Raw genomic sequence first — 24,594 nt, 5'->3', positions numbered from 1 at the left:
CTTAGTCACCTCCCTGATCAAGGCCTTTCTCCCCCGATTGCTCAGTTTGCCTGGGTGGCCAGCTCTAGGAAGAGTCTTGGTGGTTCCAAACTTCTTTAATTTAAGAATGATGGAGACCACTGTGTTCTTGGGGATCTTCAATGCTGCAGACAATTTTTGTTGCCCTTCCCCAGATCGGTGCCGACACAATCCTGTCTCTGAGCTCTTCGTACAATTCCTTCGACCTCATGGCTTGGATTTTGCTCTGACATGCACTGTCAACTGTGGGACTTTATATAGACAGGTGTGTGCCTTTCCAAATCAAGTCCAATCAATTGAATTTACCACGGGTGGACTCCAATCAAGTTGTAGAAACATCTCAAGGATGATCAATGGGAAACAGGATGCACGCAAGGTCAATTTCAAGTCTCCTAGCAAAGGGTCTGAATACTTATGTAAATAAGCTATTTCAGTTTTTTATTTATAATGAATTTGTAAACATTTCTAAAAAACATTTTCCCTCTGTCATTGTGGGTTATTCTGTGCAGATTGCTGAGGATTTATTTAATCCATTTTAGAATAAGGCTGTAACGTAACAAAATGTGAAAAAAGTCAAGGGGTCGGAATACATTCTGAAGGCACTGTAGATTCACACAGATCTCAGTCTGAGCTATGATGGCAGTTACTGTAGCAATAAAAATAATACAAATTATGTTACTGAACAAGAGCACTTGAGAACTCACATCACTGCTTCATGACCAGACTTGAGTGAAGTTATCCAATGCTGCAAAGCCGCAGCGTAAAGTTATTTACCCGAGAGAGTCAATAAACGCAGCAGCCTTTTCCGGTGTGTAAAGCTTCTTAGGCGTTCTATTGACCATAATCTACAATGTGGCACGGTACAGAAGTGAGTAGTCTATCTTCATTCTCTCGAGTTGGTTCTTCACCTCATCAAACGCCTTCGTACAACCGCCGTGGAGTAGTCTTTGAAGAATGAGACCCTTGGTCCTGTGTGCTGAATACCATCAGATTCAGCACCAAGGAATCCATTCCTCAAAGAATTTAACTGAGTGTGTCCTTTCGTTAATTTCCAGGAAATTGCATCTCCGTCCTCAATTATCCAGGTCATCAATGTGCTCCGCCATTTCATGCACCTGTTTCTCAAGTGTCTTTATCTTAGTGTCCATTGGTGTAGTTGAAGTTTCCACAGTAGCAATTCTTCCTTCCGCCTCATCAACATGCTTGACAACCTTCTGTAGTTTGGCTGAATGGCCTGTTATTGCTTCTAAGACCATTCCTATCTTGACATCGATCACTTTAGTAATGTTATCAGTCATCTTTTGGATCACTAGATCCATTGTGCCTGGATCAGCAATGGTTTTGGTCTTAGTTCTTAGTAGTTCTGCTTGACATGCTGTCGGAAACTTTTGAGAAATATCCATCAAGAGTCATTGTAGGGTAAATTATTTAGCAAATTCTACCACTTTTTCAAGCTAAGAAATAAATATAAAGAGAAAAATTGACATTGAGTGTCCCTGTGTAATTTTTCCACAACAATTTGGCGTCAATGAACACCATGATTGATTCTGCCTGCGGAGCTTTCCAGTGGGGGTCTGCGAGAAAAACCGGTGGCGCATTTTATGAAGCGTGAGGGAAATTCCTGTCCGACCAAAAGAGGACGAGGACCCGCCCAGACCAGACTCTTACTGTGATCTGCCCAGGAGGAGTCACATCATCCACGAACAATTGAGGGACGGCAACTGATTTCAGTAACTCAATTTAAATGAATCTGTGTAAAAGAAAATCAAGGTGAGTAATGCATAAAAAGGTACCCACAGTCTTATAGAGAGAAGACTATTCACTAGTTTAATGAGAAGACTAGAGCGAGCGCGTAATGGTACCATGGAAAGCCCCGCTGACAGCTGTCTGTAGACATTTACAAGAAATGTCTATGTGGTCTGCAGCCATAAAAAATAACACTAGGTATTTTTGAGTACAGGGTGTTATTTATGTGCATAGCAAGTATGACAGAGAGAATCATTGGAGATCGTGGTTAATGAGGAAATTACCTAGTGTATTTGGGAATAGTACTCAGTGAATGTGGATGTGAAAGGTGTGTGATTGTGAGATATGACATATTAACTTGATTGAAATTTTGCTGATTGAAATTTGGATAACAAATGAGTGAAATTATGACTTTTGGATTTTGGATAATAAGATTGAAGTATGGATAATAAGAGTATTGAAATTTAGCTATTAAGTATTGAGTGAATGAGAGCTGTCAAGGGACTAGCTTATGTGTGAAAGAGGTGAATGAATGCAACAAACAGTTCTTTGAGCTGAGTTTTCCAGTTCCGTGGGAGCTGATTAGTAACGTTATCTAAGGTCTGGCCAACTCCGCCATTGGATCTACAATGGAGGATAACATGTTTCAGAAAACTCAATGGATAACATGTCTCAGAGGATAACATGTCTTGTTAGTAAGGAGGATAACATCTCAGAAATCTCAGAGGATAACATCTCATTAGTAAGGAGGAAAACATGCTTCGTTAATGTCGAGGATAACATGTCTCATTGGTAAAGAGGATAACATGTCTCATTAGTAAGGAGGAAAACATGCTTCGTTAATGTCGAGGATAACATGTCTCATTGGTAACGAGGATAACATGTCTCATTAGTAAGGAGGAAAACATGTCTCATTAGTAAGGAGGAAAACATGCTTCGTTAATGTCGAGGATAACATGTCTCATTGGTAACGAGGATAACATGTCTCATTAGTAAGGAGGAAAACATGTCTCATTAGTAAGGAGGAAAACATGCCTCGTTAATGTCGAGGATAACATGTCTCTTTGGTAACGAGGATAACATGTCTCATTAGTAAGGAGGAAAACATGCCTTGTTAATGTCGAGGATAACATGTCTCATTAGTAAGGAGGATAACATGTCTCATTAGTAAGGAGGAAAACATGCTTCGTTAATGTCGAGGATAACATGTCTCATTGGTAACGAGGAAAACATGTTTCTGAGGATAACATGACTTTAGATTATATGAGGATAACATATCTCATCAGTGGAGTTTGCTGTATAATGTTATTATGTATGGGGATATGAAAGAAGAGAGAACTATTTCCGAATAAGATGTTAAATAGAGCTAGTGTAAATATCTAAACCCCTGTATGAATAGAACACTAATCTAGATGAGGAATTTGTGATGTAACACAAATGTATAATGGGTTACTAGAGTTAAAGTAACATAATATTGAGTATAATGGGTTACTAGAGTTATAGTAACATAATATTGAGTATAATGGGTTATTTTAGATAAAGTAACATAATATTGAGTATAATGGGTTACTAGAGTTATAGTAACATAATATTGAGTATAATGGGTTATTATAGATAAAGAAACATAATATTGAGTATAATGGGTTATTGTGATGATCATTTGAAGTAAGAATAGAAAAATAATAATATACAACTAGGACACTAACACGTTGACGTACGTGAGTGGTGACAAAGTATTCTGAGGAATGTTCAGAGTGGTCCCTTTAAGGATAATTTGTATGATACGGTTAAAGCATTGTATAGGACTTGACTTACCCCTTATCATATCACCTCCACCTTACCTGCCACCCTAGACCCACTTCAGTTTGCATACTGCCCAAACAGGTCCACAGATGATGCAATCGCTATCACACTGCACACTGCCCGATCCCATCTGGACAAGAGGAATACCTATGTAAGAATGCTGTTCATTGACTGCAGCTCAGCATTCAACACCATAGTACCCTCCAAGCTCATCATTAAGCTTGAGGCCCTGGGTCTCGACCCCGCCCTGTGCAATTGGGCCGTGGACTTTCTGAAGGACCACCCCCAGGTGTTGAAGGTTGGAAAAAACATCTCCACTCCATCCTCAACACTGGGGCCCCACAAGGGTGAGTGCCCAGCCCCCTCCTGTACTCCCTGTTCACCCATGACTGCGTGGCCATGCACGATTCAAACTCAATCATCAAGTTTGCAGACGACTCCACAGCAGTGGGCTTGATTACCAACAACGACAAGACAGCCTACAGGGAGGAGGTGAGGGCACTCGGAGTGTTGTGTCAGGAAAACTACCTCTCACTCAATGTCAACAAAACAAAGGACATGATCGTGGACGTCAGGAAACAGCAGAGGGAGCACGCCCCTATCCACATCGACGGGACAGTACTGGAGAGGTTCCTCGGCGTACACATCATGGAAAAACTGAAATGGTCCACCCACACAGACATCGCCTCTTCAATCTCAGGAGGCTGAAGAAATTTGGCTTGTCACCTAAAACCCTCACTAACTTTTACAGATGCACAATTAAGAGCATCCTGTCAGGCTGTATCACTGCCTGGTATGGCAACTGCACCACCCTCAACCGCAGGGCTGTCCAGAAAGGGAAAGGGGGATACCTAGTCAGTTGTACAACTGAATGCATTCAACTGAAATGTGTCTTCCGCATTTAACCTCTGAATCAGAGAGGTGCAGGGGGATACCATAATCAACATCCACATCTTCGGCGCCCAGGGAACAGTGGGTTAACTGCCTTGCTCAGGGGCAGAACGACAGATTTTGACCTTGTCAGCTCAGGATTCGATCCAGCATCTTTTCAGTTACAGGCCCAATGCTCTAACCACTAGGCTACCTGCCGCCCCAGGGTGGTGCGGTCTGCACAACACATCACCAGGGGCAAACTACCTGCCCTCCAGGACACCTACACCACCCGATGTCACAGGAAGGCCAAAAAGATCATCAAGGACAACAACCACCTGAGTCATTGCCTGTTCACCCGCTACCATCCAGAAGGCGAGGTCAGTACAGGTGCATCAAAGCTGGGACCGAAGGACTGAAAAACAGCTTCTATTTCAAGGCCATCAGACTGCTAAACAGGAATCACTAACTCAGAGATTCTGCTGCCTACAAAGAGACTCATATCACTGGCCACTTTAATAATTGGATCACTTGTCACTTTAAACAATGCCACTTTAATAATGTTAACATATCTAACATTACTCATCTCATACAGTGGGGCAAAAAAGTATTTAGTCAGCCACCAATTGTACAAGTTCTCCCACTTAAAAAGATGAGAGAGGCCTGTAATTTTCATCGTACACTTCAACTATGACAGACAAAATGAGACAAAAAAATCCAGAAAATCACATTGTAGGATTTTTAATGAATTTATTTGCAAATTATGGTGGAAAATAAGTATTTGGTCACCTACAAACAAGCAAGATTTCTGGCTCTCACAGACAGTAATTTCTTCTTTAAGAGGCTCCTCTGTCCTCCACTCGTTACCTGTATTAATGGCACCTGTTTGAACTTGTTATCAGTATAAAAGACACCTGTCCACAACTTCAAACAGTCACACTCCAAACTCCACTATGGCCAAGACCAAAGAGCTGTCAAAGGACAACAAAAACAAAATTGTAGACCTGCACCAGGCTGGGAAGACTGAATCTGCAATAGGTAAGCAGCTTGGTTTGAAGAAATCAACTGTGGGAGCAATTATTATGAAATGGAAGACATACAAGACCACTGATAATCTCCCTCGATCTGGGCCTCCACGCAAGATCAAAATGATCACAAGAACGGTGAGCAAAAATCCCAGAACCACACGGGGGGACCTAGTGAATGACCTGCAGAGAGCTGGGACCAAAGTAACAAAGCCTACCATCAGTAACACACTACGCCGCCAGGGACTCAAATCCTGCAGTGCCAGACGTGTCCCCCTGCTTAAGCCAGTACATGTCCAGGCCCGTCTGAAGTTTGTGAGAGAGCATTTGGATGATCCAGAAGAAGATCGGGAGAATGTCATATGGTCAGATGAAAACAAAATATAACCTTTTGGTAAAAACTCAACTCAAAGAATGCTGCGTTGCATCCAACCATACCTACTGTGAAGGATGGGGGTGGAAACATCATGCTTTGGGGCTGTTTTTCTGCAAAGGAACCAGGACGAATGATCCGTGTAAAGGAAAGAATGAATGGGGCCATGTATCGTGAGATTTTGAGTGAAAACCTCCTTCCATCAGCAAGGGCATTGAAGATGAAACGTGGCTGGGTCTTTCAGCATGACAATGATCCCAAACACACCGCCCGGGCAATGAAGGAGTGGCTTCGTAAGAAGCATTTCAAGGTCCTGGAGTGGCCTAGCCAGTCTCCAGATCTCAACCCCATAGAAAATCTTTGGAGGGAGTTGAAAGTACATGTTGCCCAGCAACAGCCCCAAAACATCACTGCTCTAGAGGAGATCTGCATGGAGGAATGGGCCAAAATACCAGCAACAGTGTGTGAAAACCTTGTGAAAACGTTTGACCTCTGTCATTGCCAACAAAGGGTATATAACAAAGTATTGAGATAAACTTTTGTTATTGACCAAATACTTATTTTCCACCATAATTTGCAAATAAATTCATAAAAAATTATACAATGTGTTTTCTGGAAGAAAAAAAATCTCATTTTGTCTGTCATAGTTGAAGTGTACCTATGATGAAAATTACAGGTCTCTCTCATCTTTTTAAGTGGGAGAACTTGCACAATTGGTGGCTGAGTAAATACTTTTTTTCCCCACTGTATGTATATACTGTACCATATACCATCTATTGCACTTTGCCTATGCAACTCGGGCATCGCTCATCCATATATTTATATGTGCATATTCTTTGTCCATCCCTTTAGATTTGTGTGTATTAGGTAGTTGTTGGGGAATTGTTAGATTACTTGTTAGATATTACTGCACTGTCGGAACTAGAAGCACAAGCATTTCGCTACACTCGCATTAACATCTGCTAACCATGTGTATGTGACCAATAACATTTGATTTGATTTGAAATGTTTCTAAAAACCTTATTTTATATTCTGATAACATGCCAACCATGTTCTGTGTATATTTGGTGGGACGTTAGGGGAATATTCTCCTAATCCACAGAAAACTGGACACATGAATGTTCTTACAATCTTCCTATGAAACGTGTTAATAACATTCATATCTTAAGATCTGAGAAATTGTAACCACGTTTTGGATAAGTTCTATTTGACATTAAGGGAATGGTCTCTTGGAAACATTCCTTGCACATCACAGGAACATTCCTCTGAAAACGTTAGTTAATGACCTAATGAAACCTAAAGGGAACGTTCTCTAAAGTTGTGGGAATGTTCGTTTTTAGCTGGGTAAGCACTGAATGGTTGGTGAAGCTGACACGGATGTTCTAAAACATGTGGGATTTTTACACTTGTTTTGGAATACTAGTTGTTCCTGCCAAAACCAGCACCTGGACTTCTAGACGCACTGCTGTACACAGGGTTTTCTCTTTATTTTTCCCACTGAATAAGGGTGTTGTTTGTACAGCCTCTGCCAATCCATCTGTCATCTGAGACACACATGAGTACACCTACAACTTGATATCTTGCAATATTCATGGATTGCTTCCTAAAATTGTGATGTCATATAGCAACTGGCTGAGGTGAAAAGTCAGGGTCAGATAATTTATTCCATTCCATTATGTCCTGCCATCAAGTGCCGGACATTATTCACTGTGGTAGAGGAAGGATGGAGGATGGAAGAGGACAAGCATTTACATGGTAATAAGATGGTATACATTCGCCAGGATAGCCCACTACAACACATTACAAAATTGAGTACAGGGATTGTACATAAAGGTTAAGTGACATGTTGTGTGATGGAAGCAGGTGTATACAGTAAGAGGCATATAAATGTCAGTGGATAAGTGACGGGGCCATTAAAGTTTGCATTATGGTTACTGTAGACAAGCACAGAACATGAAAGGAAATTGTTAAATGCTGAGAATGATCTTAGCTCATGATTGATAATCAAGGATGTTCATGGGAGAGAATGTATAGTTTTACATGATTTGGGAGAGGATGACATTGCTAATCCAGATATAGCCCCCACATTAATTGGAAATGATTGGCACCATTCCAGAAAATCTTTTCAAAAATTTAAATAAGAATGCCAAGAATGTATTGATTTAAAGAATGTGTACTAGTGGAACATGATTTGAGAGAGAATGGCATTGCTGCTAATCCAGATTCCCGCCGAACTACCCTAACGTTATATTAAATGAAAATCATTGACACCATTCCTAAAAACAGACTCACAGGATATATCTTCAAAAATAAAATCAGTATTCGTAGCAGTGAAAGTCTAGATAGGTTTGGAGCACAATTCTGATCATCATACTGTGTACAATCGTTGTTGTTGTTGTTGCTGTTGTCATTTGTCTGGGTTTGAGAAAGCAGACTTGGGGCAGGAGAGGGATAAAGAAAAACGGAGATGGAGTGTAATGGTAAGGGCTGGCTGTGAAGATTACAGCTAAATGTAACAGGGATAATGAATGAAAAGACAGTGGCTACCAGAGGAGTGTGTTGGAATAAGCCTGTATGTTTTTGTAAATGCTCTCATTACCACAGCGATAATGATTCCCATTCGTTTTCCTGCTCTTTTCTAAATGCCTAAAGTGCAAACAGCTTTATCTTCCCATCCCCCTTTCCTTCTCCCCCCTCACTCTCTTTCTCTCCTTTCGCTTTCATGTTTCCCTCTCTCATTGTTTCCCTTTCTCCCGCTACCTGTCTCTCTCTCTCTCTCTTGGTCTCCCCCTCTCTCTCCGTCTCTCACTTCTTATGTCTCCTCTCCTCTCTCTGGCAAGCCCATGTTATTGTGAGTTTAGTTAAAGCTCTGTCTTTGCAGTCTCTCTCTCTCTCTCTCTCTCTCTCTCTCTCTCTCTCTCTCTCTCTCTCTCTCTCTCTCTGTGTGTTCCAGATAGCCACAGGGCTGCTGTAGAGAGGGAGAGGAGAAGAGAGGAGAAAGAGGCGGAGGGGAGGACGGATGAAGGGAGGGAGGGGGATGGAGGAAGGGGTGGACGGTGAGTCAGCTCACTGCCTGCTTGTCAGCGTGGCATGGCCATCCTGAAAGCCAATGGCTTGTGCCATGAAAACCCTACCATTACGCACACTTGCAAAACACACTTGAGCTTTAATGTGGTCAATTTTTCAGGGGCGTATTTTATGTGGAGTAATCAGTCTGTCAGTGCTGGTCAGCACCTTCATTCAATAGTAGTGACATCACAGAGGGAGTTTTTTCCACTGTGATCAATCCTCTAAGTAATCCAAAATAGTATGACTAATTTCTCTCACCCCTATTGCACATATTTTGTTCTCTGCATTGAATAGTGTTATTGGTCTCCTTGTTGTTCATTCTGTGAGAATGTTATTGTATTTCAAACCTGAAAGCAAGTGTATCGCAGTCTTGGGGTTCAGTAAGAATAAAGTAAGATGTCTGGGTGTAGTAATTGAGCAACAGTGAATTCATCGTCAATCAAGTAATATTCTCAGCAAGCATCTAATGCTCACAGACATGGTCAATAGAAAACATTCTCTTCATATGCTAATGACATTTTCAAAGAATGTCTCCACAGAGTTATGAAAACGTTTCTGACCTATTCATGGAATGTATCTGGCATGATCATTCCTTGAATACGCAGATACAAATCTATTATAGAAATACCTATGAACATTCTGAGAACCAACAATTGTTAGCTGGATTGTACTGTATGTGTAACGTTCATCATTGGGAGAAAGAGAGGAGGACCAATGCGCAGCGTGGTAAGTGTTCATAGCTTTTAATGACGTACTAGAACACTGAACAAAACAATAAATAACAAACAAACAGTCCCGTAAGGTGAAAGACAAAAACACTAAACAGGAAATAAGCACCCACAACTCAAAAGTGAAACCAGGCTACCTAAGTATGGTTCTCAATCAGGGACAACGATTGACAGCTGCCTCCGATTGAGAACCATACCAGGCCAAACACAGAAATCCCAAATCATAGAAAAAAGAACATAGACAACCCACCCAACTCAAGCCCTGACCATACTAAAACAAAGACATAACAAAATAATTAATTTCAGAACGTGACAGTGTGTATCTTTGCCTTTCTGTCCCTATGATGTTTTGGCGGATAAAGAATATGGGGTTAGGGAAGGGAGTGGCCGTGTGGGGCATGGGTGCGTGTGGGGAATGGGTGGGTGTGGGGCATGGGTGGGACCAAACTTGATTCCCATCCCAAAACACGCACAGAGTGCCCATCACAACAACGTTATATAAATATGATTTGTTTCGGGGCATGTACATATCCATGCGAGTTGATGGTTCAGCTGGCAAGGACGGAAGGGACTGGGGCAAAAAAGCACCAGCAACATTAAACGGGGTAAGTCAAGGGTACGTGAATCTGCTCCTTGGGCGTAATGCCTTAATGAATCAAATAAAGTGGACAGCTAGGTGAACCAATGGTCTTTGTTAATGTGATGTTATGGAGAGACAGGTGGACCAATGATGACATTATGATTGAAAGATACCAGGAGATCGGTGTAAGTGATGTCTTCATGAATTCAATGGTGTCGCCTGTTGATATTGATATAAGCCTGATGCAATGTTGTGAGCTGGAGTGATAATCTCATGACTATGAAATGCGGAGGATGTCTTTATAATTTGGAAGCTATAGATAGGCAGATAAGGGGCTATGTCTATATAGTGTCTCAGAGTAGGAGTGCTCATCTAGGATATGTTTCTCGCTGTCCATGTAATCCTATTCATTGTGATAAAAAAGGAAAACATTTACCTGAATCAGCACTCCTACTCTGAGACGCTTGATACATATGGCCCTAGGTGATAATATTATCATTAATCAATGGTTATTGATGGACCAAGGGATGACATACCCTTCATGCCAACAACATATTTTTAGTAACCAAGGAAATGTACTTATAGGCCAGGTATAATAGCACACAACAGCCTTGGAAGCTTGGAGTATGGAACATGGAAGAACAGAAGCAACAATTGTAGAACTATGGGGAAAGATAGAAACGACAGATACAAGAAAAACAATACACAGAGAAAGCAATAAAGGTACAGAATGTGTGAGGCTGAGACAGACAGTTTACATGACATGACACACATCAGGGCCTGTATCCAGAAAGAGTTTCAGAGCAGGAGGGAGTTTTCCTTTATGATCATAATGAATAAGATTATGTGGACAGGGTAGACCTGATCCTAGATCAGCACTCCTACTCTGAGACACTTTGTGAATACAGGCCCAGGCCTGGTTGATGCACAGTGACACAGCATGTCCATCTCTCCGTCTCAGGTTGACAGTGTCAACAGGGAGTCACCCCCATCACTGGAGGTTGGCCTGCTAACGAGCATGAATATTTGATACCACCTGATGAGGTGGCTAGTTGTGTTTGTCGAAGGTAAATGGCAAACGCCAGGGAGGCTGGGCCATCATCTGTTGAGACACTTAACCTGAGAAATCGATGAGGAGACAGAGGAGAGAATAGACTACATTCTCAGAAAAAAATAGTTCTATATGGCACCTTTTGTCCCTATAAGGCAGGCCTATTGCTGAGAGAATAAGTCAAATAATAAGTCTATTTACTATTAAGCCGTTAATGAGATGACAGCAATTTTACAATTGTCTGTGGAGTGACATTTGTATTATTACAATCAGTCCTCGAGGGCCTGATTGGTGTTACAGTTTTGCCCCAGCTAACACACCTGACTCCAATAATCAGCTAATCATGATCTTCAGTTCAGAATGCAATTTGATTAATCAGCTGTGTTTGCAAGGGATGGAGAAAAAGTGTGACATCAATCAGGCCCTCGAGGACTGGAGCTGCCCACCCCTGCTATAGAGGAACCCTTTACAAAAAGATTCCCCTACAGAATAATTTAAGATCAGATAGAAATCTTTCTGGTTCTAAATAGCACCCTTTAACAGGTTCTACAGATGTCACTTTTGTGTTGCTGAGAAATGCAAACTTTTGGTTTAGGCTTCTAAAGTTTGCAATTTCCACTTTTGAAATGCCAGATTTGATTTGCCCTAACAAGAAAATGTATCAAACCCTACAAAAATGTCCATTAATTATAATCCACATACTATTCACATTTCCTGTTGCTGCAGGGTTATTTTCCTGCAGTGGCAAACTGCCTCAAAATAAGATCCTACATCTGTATTTGGAACCCAGGTTCAATTTGGAACTCAAAAGGCTTCTATCTGACCTGAAAAGGGTTCTCTCTGGAGCCTATTTTCACAGGGTTCTCCTGCAGGGACAAATGGTGCTACATATCACTCTTTTTTCTGGGACTGTACTAGAGAAACTCTTATAGAGGAGTGATATAGTTGTTGTAGTGGTATTGTATGTGATTAATGTTGTGTGCTTCCAAATACTCTGCTTGTTCCCTCAATGGCTTTCAATGAGAAACATTTGGAAATGGAATTGGATTTCTAGTTTACTGGCATTCAAGTGTTTATCAAGTTGAATATAACCTAGCTATAGAATGGGCTGATGCATGGAAATGTCATACTGTAACAATATCAAAGCCAAAGAGTAGTCTTTGTGAATAGCTTACACAGAATCATCATGACAAAAGCTGCAAAGGCAAATGTAAAAAATGTAGGTTCTCAATTAACCATGTGGTTTAAAGAGATAAGAGAATGCCTAAAATATTCATTTTATTTTCATCACCATTTTCCCCATTCTATTGTTCTTTCCCCACTGTACTATTCTACCTTACTGTCCATCTCTCTCCCCCCTTTTCTCTGAAGCCCTCTCTCTCTTTTGTATAGTTCCCCTCCTCTCCCCCATTCTCTTTCTCCATCTCTTATCATCTCTACTTTATGATCTTGCTCTCGCCCTGGTCCATATAATGTATGGATGTACCATATAAATGAGACGCACACACACACTCTCACGCATGCATTCACACACTGGCACACACTCGCACACAAACACACACGTACACACACACACACATATTTTGACATGTGCATAATTCCAGAGTTACTACTGCTCCAGAAACACCAGACGGGGACATGATTTACAACATTCCTCTCTGACGAGACCAGTGTGAAAAAAAACTGCATATATTTATTCATGCACAAGGTGATCAGATTCTTCCACCCATATGGTAATGACCACTTTCTGTATCATTTCTATTTAGAGAACTAATACACAGGTATATAGAAGAATGTGTAGGAAGACAAAGGGTGGAGTGAGTACAATCTTCATGGTATGAGTTTCAGCTAAAACCATGGGATTTCATGTGGGACAGTTGTCCATCTTGACAATCCACTGTGGGCACTATAGGTTCCATGAGCATGTCTCTCCGTTGATGTTGGATGAATGTCAGACTGTGCCTGCAGTCCAATGCCTTACCCATCAGCCCTTTCCAGCCAGCAGAGCCTGGGTCCATACACGTGCACCACCACCACCACTTCACTGCAAATAACACAGAGCTATAGCCAGCTGTTTCAATTATGTTCTTAGAACTATACTTGCTACACTTTCAAAACATGTTCTCATCTAGGATAAGAGACTCCTCGACCTCCCATTTGAAACCCCCTTCCTAAGCTTTTCTTTATCTGCAGTCTTTCAACTAATGAGAACATTTTACCCATTTAATATACATGTACAGTTAGAGGTTTGAAAGGATTATCATTCCCCAGTGCAGCGGTGGAATAATACACTGTATGTAGATTTGTGATAAGGTTAGGGCACTATACCCCTAGCTACAGGGTTTCTGCAGACTCCACAGTCCTCTCTTCATCTCTCTTATTCTCCTGCACAGTAAGTCCCCATCACGACACTCCTATAAATCAACTCCACACAATGTTGTCATTTCCGTTCTATCAATGGATCCACGTGCCTCCTTTCAAAGGACACCACCAAGGCTAATTAAAAGTATTCAGGGGTTCTGTCTCATTTGATTCCCTCAGTGGATGCTTATATCATGGGACATGGTGCTGCAACAGAGACTGTTTCTATCTATAAAATTACAGCCCAAGGCTCGCTTACAGGGAGACTTAGCTCAGGCCTTTTTTTTGTTGCTTTTAAACAAACAAACAGTCAAATAATTCTAACAAAACATATTTTAATTTCATTCACTCAAGTATACAGGAAAAGTATTTGGTAGAGAAAAAGACATTTTCTACAATCACTAATAGACTTTTAAGGGTTGTTTTTGTATGTGTTTCTTGCCAATGTTTCAAATATTTTGCACAGACAAGAATCTTTGTTGATATAGTTGTGATTCGATGTCATGATAAATGGGCAAAGGTCATTAAATGCATTACCCCATGATGCACTTTACTACTGTATTTCAATGTATCTACTGTATGTCCTACTGTATTCAATCTGATGGATGTCCTATTGTCATTGTTGGTCCCTCACATGTTGTTACACTTCTTTTGACGTTATTTGTCTTTTCCTTTCTGCCTGTGATGAAGTCACAGGACCTTCCTACTGGGTAAGAGAATTACATTTCTTTTCAACTAACTTTTAACCTAAATCCAAAGACATGGTGACATTTGTTGTTGATTTCATGTAAATTCATGTTCGTTGATAACTAAACCAAATGTAACACAAAACTAGACAATGAAATGATGTCTGTGCCCAGTGGGTTAGCTGACACACAGTAGTGTCAGGTTCAGACTGACAGTGAATCAAATCATAACAATCAGATTATTATTGAAAGCACTTCTGCTCTACCCATGTTATCTGCAACATGACACACGAAAAGGCCTCTGAGATATCCGGGTATGCACAGGAGGTATGCACAGGAGGTATGCACAGGAGTTAGCTAGCATTATCCATCTCTATTTATCAGTGGAGGCTGCTGAGAGGAGGACCATGTGTTTGATGTATTTGATACCATTCCACTAATTCCGCTCCAGCCATTACAACGAGCCCGTCCTCACCAATTAAGGTGCCAACAACCTCCTGTGCTATATATGCAAACTATGTAAAAAAAATCTATGTTTGTACACTTAGGCCTACAGGTTATTGTTCCTTGTTTAAAATTCTGAGCAATAAATATTAAAGCAATTGTTTTCTTCATAGTGTCTTACACTACTTGTTATATAGCTACAGTATTCATTTTTATCTGCTTCTTGGTGGTGAAACCACTGCCTGTTTTAACCTGAAAAGATCTGCATTGGCACAATATATGAAACAACATGTATGTATTTATGTACAGTATGTATGTATTTACAGTACCAGTCAAAAGTTTGGACTCATTCAAGGTTTTAAATTAAAAAACAAAAACTATTTTCTAAATTGTAGAATAATAGTGAAGACATCAACATTATGAAATAACACATATGGAATCATGTACTAACGAAAAAAGTGTTAAACAAATCAAAATATATTTTATTTTTGAGATTCTTCAAAGTAGCCACTCTTTGTCTTGATGACAGCTTTGCACACTCTTGGTATTCTCTCAACCAGCTTCACCTGGAATGCTTCCCCAACAGTCCTGAAGGAGTTCCCACATATGCTGAGCACTTGGTGGCTGATTGTCCTTCACTTCATGCGTTCCAACTCATCCCAAACCATCTCAATTGGGTTGAGGTCAGGTGATTGTGGAGGCCAGGTCATCTGATGCAGCACTCCATCACTCTCTTTCTTGGTTAAATAGCCCTTACACAGCCTGGAGGTGTGTTGGGTCATTGTCCTGTTGAAAAACAAATGATAGTCCCACTAAGCCCAAACCAGATGGGATGGCATATCGCTGTAGAATGCTGTGGTAGCCATGCTGGTAAAGTGGGCCTTGAATTATAAATAAATCACTGACAGTGTCACCAGCAAAGCACCCCCACACCATCACACCTCCTCCTCCATGCTTCACGATGGGAATCACACATGCGGAGATCATCCGTTCACTTACTCTGCATCTCACAAAGGCACAACGGTTGGAACCAAAAATCTAAAATTTGGACTCGTTAGACCAAAGGACAGATTTCCACTAATCTAATGTCCATTGCTCATGTTTCTTGGCCCAAGCAAGTATTTTCTTCTTATTGGTGTCCTTTAGTAGTGGTTTCTTTGCAGCATTTCGACCATGAAGGCCTGATTCACACAGTCTCCTCTGAACAGTTGATATTGAGATGTGTCTGTTAGTTGAACACTGTGAAGCATTTATTTGGGCTGCAATTTCTGAGGCTGGTAACTCTGATGAATTTATCCTCTGCAACAGAGTTAACTCTTGGTCTTCCTTTCCTGTGGCAGTCCTCATGAGAGACAGTTTCATCATAGAACTTGATGGTTTTTGAGACTGCACTTGAAGAAACTTTCAAAGGTCTTGACATTTTCCGGATTGAGTGAGCTTCAAATCTTAAGGTAATGATGGACTGTCATTTCTATTTGCTTATTTGATCTGTTCTTGCCATAATATGGACTTTGTTGTTTACCAAATAGGGCTATCTTCTGTATACCACCCTTACCTTGTCACAGCACAAATTATTGTCTGAAATGTATTAAGAAGCAAATAAATTCCACAAATGACCTTTTAACAAGGCACAGCTGTTAATTTAAATGCATTCCAGGTGACTACCTCATTAAGCTAGTTGAGAGAATGCCAAGAGTGTGCAAATCTGTCATCAAGGCAAAGGGTGGCTACTTTGAAGAATTGAAAATATAAAATATGATTTTATATGTGTTATTTCATAGTTTTGATGTCTTCAATATTATTCTATAATGTAGAAAATAATAAAAACAAATAAAAACCCTGGAAAGAGTAGGTGTGTACAAACTTTTGACAGGTACTGCATGTACTGTATGTATGGAACAATATGTGTATGGAACAATGTATGGAACCAAATACGAACAACTATATTGAAAAAAATGTGCTGTCTATTGAAAACTGTCCCTCAAACAGGATAACAATACAATAATGTTTAATATTGGCACAGCACTGATAGCCATCCATGATGTAAATTCTCTATAACACTTTGTGAAAGTTTGACCCATTGGAGACATTTCCAGATTTGATGTTTCATGAGTTGCTTCATGAAACCAAACTTGTGGCACCCTAATGGGGTCACAATTGCAGAGCTTAAATTTAACTGGAGCTGTTAGTCACTGAAGGAAAACCCTGCTTATGCTCCTCAATGGGAGGAAGCTGTATCACTGTCTGTTTGGGCTGCAGCGGGAACATGAGGATGCAGAAACATGTCAACAAAGTTTTAGTTAAAAGCTTTGTATCAGCATTAGTTATTCTGGATTCCAGGAGAACGTAAGTCTGCATGGAGCCAATGTATCTCTTGTGGGGTCTTTGGAGACAAAGGTTGACTTTATCTATTGTAGAAAAGTTTGGTAGTTTCCCTGATCAAAGACATGCTTGTTTTCCTTAGCCCATACGGTGATGCCTGAGCTTCCCTGCAGTATGGGCTTATGTATAGACCTGAAATACATGTGAAGAACCAACTTTGAAGCGTTGAAGGGACTTACAGGCATATCCCTGGAAACAATGGGGAGACGATAGGTAACCAACAGGGGCCTAGGGAACTGTAGCCTAGACGTGGATAGATAGGTGAAGGACAGGAAAGCCTACCTGTTCGGGGCCCTGGAAGCAGATTCGGCACTGCGGCGAGCGCATGCCACTGTCCAAGCTGCTTGTGAGCGATACAGTGTCCAGGCTCGCTTGGAGCTTCGCATTCTTCTCCTCGAATGCCAGGCTCCGCGGCCGGGGATTGGTGCCATAGTACTCTTCTTCGTCGTCCCGGGTAGAGCAGTCGAAGGGTGGCCACCCGCAGCCTCCTACCCCGAGCCCTCGCATGCTGCTTGTTCGCCTGTCTGGGTTTGTGTCAGAATCGGTCCCCCGTCTTAAGCCAGACCGCATCAAAACCAGCACTTTCAGTTCATTGAAAAACATACGGATCCGGTACTTTAACATCATGAACTAGCCCACATAGGCAAAATGCGGCTGTAGGGTGAAAATAGAAGGTATTCATAAATTGAGTTGTATAAATCAGGCATTGCTTATGCACGATTTGAGAGCCAAAATGAGCTTTGTAAGTAGCCTATTTTTATTACAAAGTGCAAACCTATTTGGTTCAAATCGCCTTCTCTAGCTATGGGCTATACTATCAAAACAAAAATATCAGAAGTTTCTATAAAACGCATGACTGCCGACCAAAAAATATCGGTCAACGGAAATCAAAATATTACAATGTAAATAGATTGTATCACTCCTTGTTACATTTTCTCTGTTACCATGTGTAGCCGATAGACAATGCGGAAGTTTTTCATGGATGGGCAGTTTCTTTTGGTATTCAACGGATGCCAATACAACAATTCCCGATAGCTTTCAGTGTGAGCGATGAGCATAACCAAACAGCAATAGGATCAAACTGAATCCCCTCATGTACATTTTCGATCCAGTCACTTATGGCACAATGGCAAAGCTTGCGTTTAACGGGAGCTGTCCAAGGTTCTGAAAGAAAATTCTATCGCAAGCTGAGAGCGAGCAAGATAGAGTGGAGCGGGTAGCGTTGAAGGCTCAGGGATAATATACAATGTTATTAAAAAACAGATGTCGCTATGTCATCGGTAATTCCACCGAGTCATTTTTGGGTGTTGCTTTCATCTGTTTAGTCCGTACAAAAAAGGCCAGTTGACAACCATCTCTTTTGTTTGTCCCTCAATGCCATGCTAGACTTCAGAACACCGTATTTTTCTCTTCCCCTGTTTCCTCACAGTTTTTTTTCAGGATGATAGATAGAGAATATGTCCCACACGGTTCCCTCTCCAGATAAGTCCGAGAGCCACTTCACTATCCAACGTGTTCGCATTTTAAACAGGATAGGACGAGACACCAAAAACCTGTAGAAGAACACACATCCCTTTGCCATTGAAATTCCATGCTGTTTTTTGTTCTTCCTGCAGCGACTCCTGCAGAACACACACCAGGAAGAACAGAGATGCCAGGGAATAACCCCCCAGAGTATGGGAACGAAGCAAACCGATTACATCGCCATGCCAGATCAACTTTGCCACCAAATAACGGGTTCGTGTACTACCAATAACTAATTACGTCCATTCAACAACAATAAAACGCTATTTTACGTGGCATTGTATAAATACTTGCTTCTGTCAGCAGTGCCTCCATTGAAATTGATTTGGTGGACGGACAAACAGAGGATCCTGCCATAAAAATGCATGCTAGCCTAATTGAAACACATATGTGTTTTTTTGTATCGTTGTTGTCACCTCGTTTTCCTATGATTATTCCTTCCTCAGTCTATCCGCGAAGGAAAAAAATATCTGCCGTATGGCTGCGCATTGGCAGAAGCCGCTATCCGAGGTTCTGATTTTCATGTGACGTTGCGGCCACGTGCTAGTCAGTGTATCCCGGGAAATCTAAACGGTGTATGTAATGTCAATGGACAGGGACTGATATTAGTAGTCTGCCACTTCCATGGGGTGAACCTTCTCTCAAATGTCTCTCTCTTGTTACATATGCCTATGCATAGTTTATTCAACGTTCTCTCAAACAAGTCTAGGCCTATCATCTAAACAGATACTAGGCTCTTGGCTTACATGAATGTTGTAATAATACACATTGCTTCACTGGCTACCCAACCACTGTTGTGTTCTTTCATGAAGTTCAGCCATGTGTTATTTAATGCCACAAAGAAAATGATGAACGAATTTCAAAGAACTTGGCCAAGCAGCATCCAACGACTGAATAGATGAACCATGCCATAACTAGATTAGAGTTGAATCACAGCCATATGAAAACATTAGTCACAGAGATATGAAAGCAAGGATGTGAGGAGGGTAAAGCCTCTGTGTATTGTGAGCGCTGTCTGTCGGGGCCGGACCCCCGCCGAGAGTTACCCCGGATCGAACTCTCAAGGGGGCGGATGCTCTCTGTCGGCTCCACATGCAGCAGCCTATATGGAGCCGAACCCACGTGTACACAGATTTAAACTCAATAAATTAGCGGAAAAATAAAGCAGTTTAGTGATTCCTCTGTAAGGCACAAAACTACCAAACTCGCCTACGGAAACAGGAAAAAAACAAACAAGTATTTAAGCACATTATTTTATTTTAAGAATATTAAAATAATAATTCATAGAAAATATGCAAGCATTTCCATGGTCACGTGACAAGAAAAACAATTTTGCTTAGCAAAATATATGTTTAGGGAATCAAACAATTATCCATCAGAGATTTTTGTTAGGGCATTTTGTGTATTTCCTCTTCCATTTATTCACCCAGTGCTTTTAGAAGCTCCTCGTCCACCTGGGGCATCCGGTTAACGGACGCTGTCCTTGGTTCTGAAATGAAGACCATTAAATTCTAACATGCTACATTCGGTAGCAAGGTCCCTCCTGGGCCTGAGGGACCAAAGTTGACAAAACTGTATAAAAAACATTCCCCTTTACCAATAGGAAAACACAACCAAAATAAACAAAACATGTAATACTAAAACCAATTGGATAGAGGAGTAGGCTACCCCTGTGTCCTGACCCAATATCTTACCTGGCCTCTGATACTGGTTTTGATTGCTATCAAATCAACCTGCTGGCAGTTTTAAACTACGTCATTTTGAATCCTCATCTTCCCACTGCAACAGTCGACAGGTCGTCATTGTTGTAAAACAGAATGGGTTCTTAATCAAACTCATGATAAAGGGCAAACTGTGTGGAGGCCAACATTAAAATGGATCTCTCCAGTATATGGATGCACCCAGCTTCAAAACATTGTGTGTCATGATCACTAATGTGCCTACTTTTTAAACTTCAATAACTCAGCTTTATACTCAGCGTTACAATATAACACAAACTTTTCAGTGACTTCAAGTATTTTCACACTCTCCCATCCACTAAATGTATTAATCAATTAAACAGATGAAACAAGAGTGTTAAAGATAATTGTAACCAGTACAATTCATTATATGCTGACATATTAGTGCTGAAATTAGATCATTTGTGTGGAGGACAAGAGCCAAGAGAAGACAAGGAGACCCAGAAGTAGAGAGAAAAATAGATTTAGGTTTAGAGTCTACAATGGAAAATTGACAACCACTGTCTGTATGAGTGTTAAAAAAATCAACAACCGGTAGGTAGGCCTACATCACATTTCATACTATCTATTTAAGAACATGAAGTTTAAATAAGCTCAGTCAGTTGACATCAACAGGCTAACTGTTGACTACAACATCAATGCACTGACTCTGGATAAGAGCGTCTGCTAAATATAAATGTCAAATGTAATGTCCTTTGAAAAGGCCAGTGGATTGTCCAGGCAGGCTAACTCTGAGATTCTGTCAGTGGGAGAGACACCACTACAGCACACAATGTTAGCTAAGTAATTGGGAGATAACTACTGTGGGAGAAAGCAGAAACAACAAAAGGAAGAGATTACTAAAGATAGTGTAAAATTTTAAGGAACAGATGGACAAAGAGAGAGGGTGAAAGAGGGTGGTGGTTATGTCATAGAGACATTAGTAATATTGGCTATTGGTCAAGAACAAAGCAACACCATTATGTCTCATAGGTTATCTGCAAGGGCTGAGCAGCTTTGTGACCATCAGTCTGAATAATAACACACACCAGCACACTAGAAGACTACAGACACTCACAAAAAACACTGACAAAATACAGACACAGGTACACAAAACAGACACTTAGACACTCAAACCAACACACACAGACACACACACACAGACACAGACACACATACACACACACACACACACACACACACACACACACACACACACACACACACACACACACACACACACACACACACACACACACACACACACACACACACACACACACACACACACACACACACACACACACACACACACACACCTCCCTGGCTGAGTACAGTCTGTCTACACTCAGCCACGTCACCCACACGAAAAGCACACAGATTGTACTGGCAAGGCAGCGTGTTCAAAGTACAAAGAAAACTCTCTCAGTTCAGCTGTCTAGCTTGTTTACCAGAAATACTACATTCACCAAGAATTATCTTCCCTGGCCCTGAACTTCTCACCCAATTATCCTCTTCCCATTATTGTGGGTCCTTACAAATCAATGATCAGCCTGACTACTCTTTGTCATTTGCTGCGGTTTTGATATATTACCATCGGAAACAAACAAATAGAGTGGAATAATAAACTGTAAAAGTGAAAATGATACAAAATAGGATACAGAATGTTGTGTGTGCTCTTAATACGTTCCCCCCTCCCCACAACCCTGACTTATAAGAGTACTTAAAAGTAGGCATTACTTGATAATCTTGGTCCCTCAAACAAACTGACTGGAGATTGTTCTACTCTCTGGTCTAGTAGTTGACAGGCTGCAGGCTGCCCAGGCCCTGTTAGCTCTCTGGTGGACAGATGGTCATCCCAACTCAGTGGTGCTACCGCAACCGTTATTGCAGCCAGCCACTCTGAGTGAAATATACCCTGGCATATGGGCCAGCATGGCGGGGTGGGTCCTGGCAGAGGGCCCACTGGAGGCCCAGCAGACAGGATAGGGACCTGTGCTTGTTTGCCTGAGAGCATCCAACTTCACCATGGTGTTGGCAACTTACTAAGACAAGAGCTTCCCTCCTTCAGAATGTTATCGTTATAGGTGTTCAGACCCAACTGGGTCATGATGAAGTATATAATAGGATCATTAAGAAGCCCGGTTAACTTAAGTACAAATAGAACAGCATTGAAGGTATTAGAGAAATGTTTTTGTGCCAAGCTAGCACATTTAGTTCATTGGGAGTTGTGGGAACGTAGGCTTTTTGTTTCCCATTGGTTCTGGGAACAAAGCCATATGTTTCCTAAACGTTAAAACTGAACGTTTTTTAAACGTTCTGAGAATGGAAGTGAATATTTTGCCTGTTCTGGGAACATACATTTTTAAGTTGCTATGAAGTTCTCAGAATGTTTTACTATGGTTCCCTGAAAGTTTTCCTGGGGTTTTAATAATGTTTTGAGAGTGGAAATTCTAGTTTATTTGAAGATAATTTAATAACGTTCTGAGAACATGTTTCAGTAAGACTTTTAACAACACTGCTAGCTTAACTGTTTTGAACTCCAAGCACAGAAAGACATTTATTGCCCTAAGCATTAATCATGCAAACACATGTATTTTTTATTGTGGCACGGCATCAGTGAGAGGTAAACCTATGATCTTCTGTTCTCAATCCATGGAATTAGTCCACTGAGCCACCAGGAAGGATCTAGTATGCCATGTTTTTTAAAACTCAAACAAAGCTGTTCATTTCAGTCTACTCAAACATACCCCATTTAAAAGGAAACAAGCACTCATTAAGATCAGGTGTAGTTAATTAGTGGCCATGGCCAACACACCTGAACACTCTTAACAAGATAGAGGATAGAGAGAGTTTTGTTGATGCAGAGAACTGAACGTACAGTGTCTTCACAAAGTATTCACACAGTGAATCACACCCCTTGACTTTTTCCAAATGTTGTTGTGTTACAGCCTGAATTTAAAATGGAATAAATTTAGATTTTGTGTCACTGGCCTACACACAATACCACATAATGTGAAAGTTGAATTATGGTTTTGGACATTTTTACAAATTAATAAAAAATGAAAAGCTGAAATGTCTTGAGTTAAGAAGTATTCAACCCCTTTGTAATAGCAGTCTAAATAAATTCAAAGTATACATTTGCTTAACAAGTCACATAATAAGTTGCATGGACTCACTTCGTGTGCAATATTAGGTGTTTAACATTATTTTTGAATGACTTCCTCATCTCTATACCCCACACATACAATTACCTGTAAGGTCATTTCAACACAGATTCAACCACAAAGATTAGGGATGTTTTCCAATGCCTCACAAAGAAGGGCACCTATTGGTAGACGGGCAAAAACAAACAAACAGACATAGAGTATCCCCTTGAGCATGGTGAAGTTATTAATTACAATTTGTATGGTGTATCAATACACCCAGTCACTACAAAGATAGATGCGTCCTTCCTAACTCATTTGCTGAAGAGGAAGGAAACCCCTCAGGGATTTCACCATGAGGCAAATGGTGACTTTAAAACAGTTACCGAGTATAATGACTGTGATAGGAGAACATTGAGGATGGATCAACAACATTGTAGTTACTCCACAATACTAATCTAAATGACATAGTGAAAAAAGGAAGACTGTACAGAATAAAACATTCCAAAACATGCATCCTGTTTGCAATAAGGCACTAAAGTAGAACTGCAAAAAATGTGGCTAAGAAATGAACTGTCCTGACTAAAAAGTGTTATGTTTGGGGCAAATCCAACACAACACATCACTGAGTACCACTCTTAATATTTTCAAGTATGGTGGTGGCTGCATCATGTTATCGGTATGCTTGTCATCGGAAAGGACTAGGGAGTTTTTTAGGATTAAAATAAATGGAATAGAGCTAAGCACAGGTCAAATCCTAGAGGAAAACCTGGTTCAGTCTGCTTTTGAACAGACACTCTGTGTCACGTCCTGACCTTAGTTCCTTTTTTATGTCTCTGTTTTAGTTTGGTCAGGGCGTGAGTTGGGGTGGGCATTCTATGTTGTTTTCTATGTTTTCCATTTCTGTGTTTGGCCTGGTATGGTTCTCAATCAGAGGCAGCTGTCGATCGTTGTCCCTGATTGAGAATCATACTTAGGTAGCCTGTTTTCCCCATTTTGGTTGTCAGTGATTGTTTTCTGTTTTGTGCATATTCCTTACAGAACTGTTTCGTTTTCATTCTCGCTCTTTA

The 24,594-nt window shown here is 40.9% G+C and overlaps 1 protein-coding gene across 1 annotated transcript in view; it reads right to left on the bottom strand.

The window, feature by feature from the left end:
• LOC109882612 (E3 ubiquitin-protein ligase MARCH9-like) overlaps nt 1-19,191 on the bottom strand; it is a 35,878-nt gene extending 16,687 nt beyond the window's left edge. The window contains exon 1 of the mRNA XM_020474706.2: nt 17,419-19,191. Within this exon, the coding sequence (XP_020330295.1) occupies nt 17,419-17,763 (345 nt within the window). The 5' untranslated portion in view covers nt 17,764-19,191. The remainder of the gene's footprint in view (nt 1-17,418) is intronic.
• Between the last annotated feature and the right edge of the window lie 5,403 nt (nt 19,192-24,594).

This window comes from Oncorhynchus kisutch, linkage group LG5 (genome assembly GCF_002021735.2).
Source record: "Oncorhynchus kisutch isolate 150728-3 linkage group LG5, Okis_V2, whole genome shotgun sequence".
NCBI lineage: Eukaryota > Metazoa > Chordata > Actinopteri > Salmoniformes > Salmonidae > Oncorhynchus > Oncorhynchus kisutch.
Note: the sequence above shows the minus strand (reverse complement) of the source record. Positions and strands in the feature narration are given on the sequence as shown.